Genomic DNA, 9,220 nt, shown 5'->3' with positions numbered 1-9,220 from the left:
TAGTAGAGACGGGGTTTCACCGTGTTAGCCAGGATGATCTTGATCTCCTGACCTTGTAATCGGCCCACCTTGGCCTCCCAAAGTGCTGGGATTACAGGTGTGAGCAAACGTGCCCGGTCTTTTTTTTTTTTTTTTTTTTTTTTTTTTTGTGGAGTGTTTTTTGCTTTTCCCCCGGGGGGGGGGGGGCCTGGGGTGCAATCTTGGCTCACTGCTGACCTCAGGTGATGCGCCCGCCTCAGCCTCCCAAAGTGTTGGGATTATAGGCATGAGCCACTGTGCCCGGCCTCAGCATTCTTTATAGAACTCCAAAACCCAGCTCACTGCAGCAGTAATGATTAAACCATGCGCCTGAACTGAGCAGTGATTTCCTACGTTGTTTAAATATGAGTATCCCTGTTTAACACTTTAAAAATCTACACATTTCACCATTTCAGTCTATTCATTGACTGAAACATATTGCCCAAAGTTACTATGAATTCATTCATTGGGATTTTTCCCTCCAAAAGAACATAGGAATTTTTTTTTTTTTTTTTTTTTTTTTTTGAGATGGAGGCTCACTCTGTTGTCCAAACTGGAGTGTAGTGGCAAGATGATAGCTCACTGCAACCTCCGCCTCCCGGGTTCAAGGGATTTTCCTGCTTCAGCCTCCTGAGTAGCTGGGACTAGACGCGTGCCCCACCATGCCCGACCAACTTTTTTTTCTTTTTCTGAGACGGAGTCTCACTCTGTTGCCAGACTGGAGTACAATGACGTGATCTCGGCTCACTGCAACCTCTGCCTCCCAGGTTCAAGCGATTCTCCTGCCTCAGCCTCCCGAGTAGCTGGGATTACAGGCATGCACCACCATGCCTGGCTAATTTTGCATTTTTAGTAGAGACAGGGTTTCACCATGTGGGTCAGGCTGGTCTTGAACTCCCGACCTCATGTGATCCGCCCACCTCAGCCTCCCAAAGTGCTGTGATTACAGGTGTGAGCCACTGCACCCGGCCTAATTTTTTTATTTTTATTTTTTGAGACAGTCTTGCTCTGTTGCTCAGGCTGGAGTGCAGTGGTGCAATCTCGGCTCACTGCCACCTCCGCCTCCCGGGTTCAGGTGATTCTCCTGCCTCGGCCTCCTGAGTAGCTGGGATTACAGGTGCACACCACCACGCCTGGCTAATTTTTGTATTTTTAGTAGAGACGGGGTTTCACCATGTTGTTCAGGCTGGTCTCAAACTCCTGGCCTCAAGTGATTCACCTACCTTGGCCTCCCAAAATGCTGGGATTATAGGCGTAAGCCACCACACCCAGCCTTCAGGAAGATTTTTAATAGCTATCATCTTAGCACAGTTTTCTAGATTAATGGTCATTATCATTAGTATGAGAGAAAACAAATTTCTAAAATTTTGGGTCACATTAAAAAATAATTTGAAAAGAGTATATTCAATAATTTTTAGTACTGTGAGAATGGTTTAATGATATACCAGATAAATGAAAATATGTGTAGTGTCTTCAGTATATTCAGACTGATAGAGTAGCTAGAATATTTCAATAGCTCTCCACAGTATTTACACATCATTATTTGATACAGAGTTACCTGGTCTTTCAGTATTTTAAATAATCAGCAGTGTTTTAAAATGAGTTCATATTTCATTCATCATAACGTTAGCCTCATCCGAGAACAGTAGTATATTAAAGCATGAAATATTATTTACTGGGTCTTTTGACATACTTGATTTGATCATCCCTTAGTATAACTGTGACCAGCCTTTGGTTTAGGTTGTAGACCTTGGCTTAGCAGGAAGGATATAGTTTTTTCTGGGCTACCTATAGAAATGGGAAAGAGGTGAGAGGCTTGTGTCCTCATAACACAGATGCTGACCGAGTTCTTGGCATGGGAGGAAACTTACCATTATGCTAATGTCTAAGTAGGACAGCTCATATTTGAACCAGGCAGTCTCATTCTGAAGCTCTCCTTACTAACCCTTGTACTACATTGTGTGATATATAGAGTAGGGACAATATCATGTTCACTTTTGTTTTCTTAGGGCCTAACACATTACCTGTGACATAACAGGACCTTAGTAGGAGTTTGTTGAATTCATTATTGTCAAATGAATTTTTATCCTGATGCTTTTTTTTTTTTTGTGACGGAGTCTCGCTCGGTCACCCAGGCTGGGGTGCAGTGGTGCGATCTCAGCTCATACAACCTCCGCCTCCCAGGTTCAAGCGATTCTCTAGCTTCAGCCTCCTGAGTAGTTACAGGTGCTTGCCACATCACCCAGCCTCCTGAGTAGTTACAGGTGCGTGCCACCACGTCTGGCTAATTTTTTTGTATTTTTAGTAGAGACGGGGTTTCACCATGTTGGCCAGGCTGGTCTCGAATTCCTAACCTCATGATTCACCCACCTCGGCCTCCCAAAGTGCTGGGATTACAGGCATGAGCCACTGCGCCTGTCCTATCCTGATCCTTAACCTTGTAATATATAGCTTTGTATAATCATGCTTAAAGTTCTAATTCTCTTTATAACTGTATAATCTTCTTCCCTTATTAAATCATCAACTTATAAGGGAAGACTTGAAGAGTCAGACAAAGATTTTGAGTGCTAGGTGCAAGGAACTTAGTTGTCTGTGGAGCAATGCTAACCAAACCTGGCTATGCATCAGAATCATCTGGGGGTTTGCATTCCTGGAAGCTATTTCCCCTTATGTATTTAAGTAAAATCTTCAGAACATGGGCTAATCTGCATTTTTATTAAGCTTCCCAGGTTATGCTTAGGCACCTAGCCTAGCATTTAAGAACTGCTGCAAGGGATTGATAGAAATGGAATACTCTACTTGGTCAGAAGCAGCTTAAAGTTTAGATAAAAAAACACATGCAATATGTAAACAGTCATTCATGACAAGAGAGTGAGGAGACACTATGTGATTAATGCCAAGAGAGTGGTCCAGACAGTGAGGACTTGGAAGTTGGGTGGAGACAGAGATTGCTTTCAGCTGATTAGGATTGAGGTAGTTGCTGGTTCTTCTGGGATTGGGCAGATTTGGACTGGCAGAAAGTTGGGGGAAATGTTCTAATTGCTATGCGACTAGATCTTGGAGGTGGAAAGATGAGTAAGAAACAAATAATCTTTGTTCCCCCAGAGCTCATAATATGTTTGATGTAGACAGTTAAGCAGATGTTTGTCAAACATGTGGTAAGAGCAGTGAGAATTTGAGCAAAAGCCAGTATCAGGAAAATTAGGTAAATATTCTAGGGAATGAATATAGACCAATTTAGCCTGCATCACAAGTTTATGTAGGAGAATTTAAAGAAGTACTGAGCTGGGTGCTGTGGCATACACCTATATAGTACCTCCTACTTGGCAGGCTGAGGCTGGAGGATTGTTTGAGCCCAGGGATTTGAATCCAGCCTGGTCAACATAGCAAGACCCCATGTCTAAAAGAAAACTTTGAAAGAAATACTGGGTTTTAAACTCAAAGGAGGCTGGGCACAGTGGCTCATGCCTGTAATTCTAGGACTTTGGGAGGCCGAGGCAGGTGGATCACCTGAGGTCAGGAGTTTGAGACCAGCCTGGCCAACATGGTGAGACCCTGTCTCTACTAAAAATCCAAAAATTAGCTGGGCATGGTGATGGGCACCTGTAATCCCAGCAACTCTGGAGGCTGAGGCAGGAGAATCACTTGAACCTGGGAGGCAGAGGTTGCAGTGAGCCAAGATGGCACCATTGCACTCCAGCCTGGGTGACAAGAGCAAAACTCCATCTCAAAAAAAAAAAAAAATTAAGGCCAGGCGTGGTGGCTCACACCTATAATCCCAGCACTTTGGGAGGCCAAGGCGGGTGGATCATGAGGTCAGGAGATCGAGACCATCCTGGCTAACACGATGAAACCCTGTCTCTACAAATGAAATGAAATGAAAAATGAAATGAAATGAAATGAAAAAATAAAATAAAATAAAATATAAAATAAAATAGCCCTGTGTGGTGGTGGGCACTTGTAGTCCCAGCTACTCAGGAGGCTGAGGCAGGAGAATGGCCTGAACCTGGGAGGCAGAGCTTGCAGTGAGCCAAGATCGGGCCACTGCACTCTAGTCTGGGAGACAGAGCAAGACTCCGTCTCAAAAAAACAAAAACAAAACAAAACAAAGTAAATAAATAAAAAATAAACTCAAAGGAATTGATTTAAAGGCCGGAGAGCTTGATGGGAAAATCTTTTGGAGTAGGAAGCCTTTCTTGTACTTTTGAAATCATATTAGGGGCCAGGTACAGTGGCTCATGCCTGTAATTCCAGCACTTTGGGAGGCCAAGGCAGGCAGATCACCTGAGGTGAGGAGTTCGAGACCAGCCTGGCCAACATGGTGGAACTCTGTCTTTACTAAAAATACAAAAATTAGCCGGGCGCAGTGGCGGGCACCTGTAATCCCAGCTACTAGGGAGGCTGAGGCAGGAGAATCACTTGAAACCTGGAGGCGGAGGTTGCAGTGAGCCGAGATTGTACACCACTACACGCCAGCCTGGGCAACAGAGTGAGACCCTGTCTCAAAAAAAAAAAAAAACAAACAAAAAACAAAACAAAAAAAAAGAAAAGCAGTCACATTAGGCAGCCACTACTATGTTTACTCCTAAGTCAACCTTGAAGATGAGGAAGCTAAAGGAGCAAAGAAAAGAAATCACAATAGCCTGTGGCCAGATTGTAAAGTTATAAATTGAACTGTCCACTGGTATTTCATAATATGGACAGACCACCTAACCTCTCCACATAACAGTTTCCTCATCCTTATGAGGGTGTAGTAGTAAGTTTCTAAATGTAGCGTAGTGTTTAATAGCACTTTGAAGTCAGACTGCATGGGCTTAACCTCTGGCTCTACACTTCAGCTCTATGACTTTGAGCAGGTTATTTGACTTCTCTGTACCTCAGATTTCTCATCTGTAAAATACTCCATTGTGTATTGTTGATTAGATTAAGCAAATAAATATATGGAGAACTGTTAGAACAGTGTTTGACACATACGGAATTGTTAAGTGTATCCCTTCCAGCTCTAATGTCTTCTAATTTTTGAGGTTTTGACTCATCACCAGGCATCCACTGTAAACCCTACAACATTGGAATTACTTAAGAGGACTCATGAAGAACCATAATTAAAATATAGGACTTAGTGTTTAGATCTATCATCACTACAACTGTATCAGAATAGGAAGTAAAATTAGATAATGCATCTCCAGTGGACACATTGCACAAATGTTTCCTTCTGAAACTTGTTTAGAAAGATGGCCTTAGCTGGGTGTAGTGGCTCATGCCTGTAATCCCAGCACTTTGGGAGACTGAGGTGGGTGGATCACCTGAGGTCAGGAGTTTGAGACCAGACTCACCAACATGGAGAAACCCCACCTCTACTAAAAATACAAAATCAGCTGGGCATGGTGACACATACCTGTAATCCCAGCTACTTGGGAGGCTGAGGCAGGAGAATCTCTTGAACCTGGGAGGCAGAGGTTGTGGTGAGCCGAGATTGTGCCATTGGACTCCAGCCTGGGGCAACAAAAGCAAAACTCCATTTCAAAAAAAAGAAGAAAGATTGCCTTAGAGGCTTAATTAAGAATATAAACAGGCCGGGCGCGGTGACTCAAGCCTGTAGTCCCAGCACTTTGGGAGGCCGAGATGGGCGGATCACGAGGTCAGCAGATCGAGACCATCCTGGCTAACACGGTGAAACCCTGTCTCTACTAAAAAATACAAAAAACTAGCCGGGCGAGGTGGCGGGCGCCTGTAGTCCCAGCTACTTGGGAGGCTGAGGCAGGAGAATGGCTTAAACCCGGGAGGCGGAACTTGCAGTGAGCTGAGATCCGGCCACTGCACTCTAGCCTGGGCGACAGAGCGAGACTCCGTCTCAAACAAAAAAAAAAAAAAAAAAAGAATATAAACAATGGAGTCTGCTGTCTCCCTGAGAGGCTAATATTCATTTGTAAATGTTGACTGGACTGATGCCATTCTAATTAGTTTATTATGGTTCTCTTATTTCTGATGTTGGTAAGATCTGGCCATGGTTTGGGCGTGTACTTACTGTAAAACACACTGTGCAATGGTGAGTAATATAGTTGTAACAGCATAACATGTGATGGACGGTCAAAGGTGCTCTGGAATCAGAGTGAACTCCATAGACTAGCTTTTCCTAAGTCATAACAGTTGATTACCTGTAGTTCCCATTGAAAGTAGTAGTTACCCAAGTAACTTCCATATAAGAAAAGTCAACATTTGCAAATGAGGCAGGTGCAGTAAAGTCTCAGCTTCTCAGGAGGCAGAAGCAGGAGGATTACTTGAGCCCACGAGTTTGAGTCCAGCCTGGGCAATATAGTGAGACCTTGTCTCTTTATTTAAAAAAAAAAGAAGAAGAAGAAAAGAAAAGCCAAGATATTTAATTTAATTTAGAGATTTTGAACCACTCTTTAGAGTAGAATCCTTGATAAGTAAAACAGATTTTTAAAAAGCAGCACTACTCTGCTTGGATAGGCCAAAGTAAGTGGCCTGGAGCTGTGCTTACCAGTCTTCTTCCTACTTATTTCCACTCCTCCCTGATGGCCTCTGAGTTTCTTTCAAGAAGCTTTAGGGCGCCTAAGCTCACAGTTTAGGAAACAATGGTGTAATTAATTTTAGGTTCATTTTGCCTATAGCATAATATTTATTTTCCCTTAAAATTGTAACTTATATAAAAAACTCAGTTCCTGTTTGTAGGTTTTAGATCCCATAATTTATTTTATTTATTACTATTGCTATCTTCCCCCCTTGGGATACACTCATACTCTTTTTTATTGAGACAGAGTCTCACTCTGTCGCAAGACTCTGGAGTGCAATGGCGAGATCTCAGCTCACTGAACCTCCGCCTCCCGGGTTCAACCGAATCTCTGCCTCAGCCTCCTGAGTAGCTGAGACTACAGTCACACACCACCATGCCTGGCTAATTTTTGTATTTTTAGTAAAGATGGGGTTTCACCATGTTAGCCAGGCTGGTCTCGAACTCCTGGCCTCAAGTGATCCACCAGCCTCAGCCTGCCAAAGTGTTGGGATTACAGGCGTGAGCCACCACACCCAGCCAACACTTACTCTTAATCCTCTATTTGGAGGCAAACCTCTGCATTTTGTATGCTTTTGTGGATATGGGGTTGATTTATGGGGAGGCATGCCTAAAAACTCTCTGTTGAAAAGAACAACCTTTTAATCGTGAACTAGAACTTGATTAAATCTTGTATCTTCAGCTCAGACTGTTTGTTTTCATTCACTAGATTTGTCTGCCTCTGCTCATTCCAAGGTGGTGATCTTCACAGTCAACTCCTTAGGTAGTTCTCAGTCCTACCTTGATGTGGTACAGAGCAATGTGGATATGTTCAGAGCCCTTGTCCCAGCTCTGGGACATTATAGTCAACACAGTGTCCTGCTCATTGCATCTCAACCAGGTAAAATGCTTTATTTTAAATTAAGTTGATGGTCCAGTGCATCAGTAGAATTGCCATTACTGATAAAAACCATAGAACTTTAGGGCCGGGCACAGTGACTCACACCTGTAATCCCAACACTTTGGGAGTCTGAGGTGGACGGATCACCTGAGGTCAGGAGTTCAAGATCATCCTGGCCAACATGGTGAAACCCTGTCTCTACCAAAAATACAAAAGTTAGCCGGGCATGGTGGCGGGCGCCTGTAATCCCAACTACTTGGGAAGCTGAGGCAGGAGAATTGCTTGAACCCAGGAGGTGGTGGTTGCAGTGAGGCCGAGATGGTGTCACTGCACCCCAGCTGGCCAACAGAGCGAGACTCTGTCTCAAAAAACAAAAAACAAAAAACAAAAAAAACCTTTAAATTATAAAGAGATGGCTAGAATATTCAGCAAAATTGCCTACACTACAGAAACAGTGTAGTATTCTGGCAACCAGTTACTTGTTATGACTAACATTATCTAGAAGGTTCCAGCATACAATATTTTAATGAAATATGATATTATGTTCTAGGTTCTAAGCCATACCTTCCTCAGTGAGAAGATGTTTAAACTCCCAAGAGAAAAATGCAATGACTTATGTGCATATTTTGTTAATTCTGAAGTGTCAAAAATGTTAGCATGCCAGAGTGTATTTTAACATTTTGCATTTTGCAGGTTATTTTGGAATTGTCATACTCAAAATAGAAATATTTTCAAAGAGTTAGTTTGTACTGGACTCAAATTGGTGAACAGATTTTTTTTTTGAATGTTCCCAATGTAGGGGTATTGTATGCATTTCACTTGTTTTTTTGTAGTAATTTGTTGAGGGACATTGATCTCTTTAATTCTCAACATCCTTTTGGAATGTAAGAAAAAAGTAGTTGTGTTTTCATTTATAATGCTACACTGAATCCAGGTGGCATATAAATCAGTATTTTAATTTAAAGATAGAAATTCAGTTAGGCTGGGCGCGGTGGCTCACACCTGTAATCCCAGCACTTTGGGAGGCCGAGGCAGGTGGATCACGAGGTCAGGAGATCGAGACCATCCTGGCTAACATGGTGAAACCCCATCTCTACTAAAATACAAAAAATCAGCCGAGCGTGGTGGCGGGCACCTGTAGTCCCAGCTGCTTGGGAGGCTGAGGCAGGAGAATGGCATGAACGTGGGAGGCGGAGCTTGCAGTGAGCCGAGATCATGCCACTGCACTCCAGCCTGGGCAACAGAGCAAGACTCCGTCTCAAAAAAAAAAGATAAATTCAGTTTAAGATAGATGTAAAAGAAAACTCAAATCAATAAGAAGAAATTATTTTTTATTTTTTGTACTAGTTTTTATCCTCACTTAACTGTTTTAGGAATTATCTATTTTCTACCCCTGACAATTTATATTTAACAATAAAATTTGGCCAGGCACAGTGGCTCATGCCTGTAATCCCAGCACTTTGGGAGGCTGAGGCAGGTGGATCACCTGAGGTCAGGAGTTCAAGACCAGCCTGGTCAACATGGTGAAACCCTGTCTCTACTAAAAATACAAAAATTAGCCAGGTGTGGTGGTGCACGCCTGTAATCCCAGCTACTAGGGAGACTGAGGTAGGAGAATCCCTTGAACCTAGGAGGCAGAGGTTGCAGTGAGCCCAGATCATGCCACTGCACTCCAGCCTGGAGGACAGAGCAATACTCGGTCTCAAAAAAACACCCCCGCCCCCCCTACACACACAGTAAAATGTATCTTGTTGAAACCTTGTTAGTGTTTCTTTTTTTTTTTTTTTTTT

The 9,220-nt window shown here is 43.0% G+C and overlaps 1 protein-coding gene across 7 annotated transcripts in view; it reads left to right on the top strand.

Annotated features, from left to right (window-relative positions):
• The window catches only part of UEVLD (UEV and lactate/malate dehyrogenase domains), a 72,989-nt gene that overhangs the window by 49,720 nt on the left and 14,049 nt on the right, over positions 1-9,220 (top strand). For 6 of the 7 annotated variants that reach the window (XM_017858121.1, XM_017858112.1, XM_017858122.1 and 3 more), the window contains one exon: positions 7,260-7,430. In XM_017858121.1, the coding sequence (XP_017713610.1) occupies positions 7,260-7,430 (171 nt within the window). The remainder of the gene's footprint in view (positions 1-7,259; positions 7,431-9,220) is intronic. The other variant, XR_001882592.1, reaches the window with a different exon arrangement.

Source organism: Rhinopithecus bieti, unplaced genomic scaffold, assembly GCF_001698545.2.
Source record: "Rhinopithecus bieti isolate Rb0 unplaced genomic scaffold, ASM169854v2 scaffold_2350, whole genome shotgun sequence".
NCBI classification, from domain to species: Eukaryota; Metazoa; Chordata; class Mammalia; order Primates; family Cercopithecidae; genus Rhinopithecus; species Rhinopithecus bieti.
The sequence above is the reverse complement of the archived record's forward strand: the minus strand, read 5'-3'. Positions and strand labels throughout refer to the sequence as shown.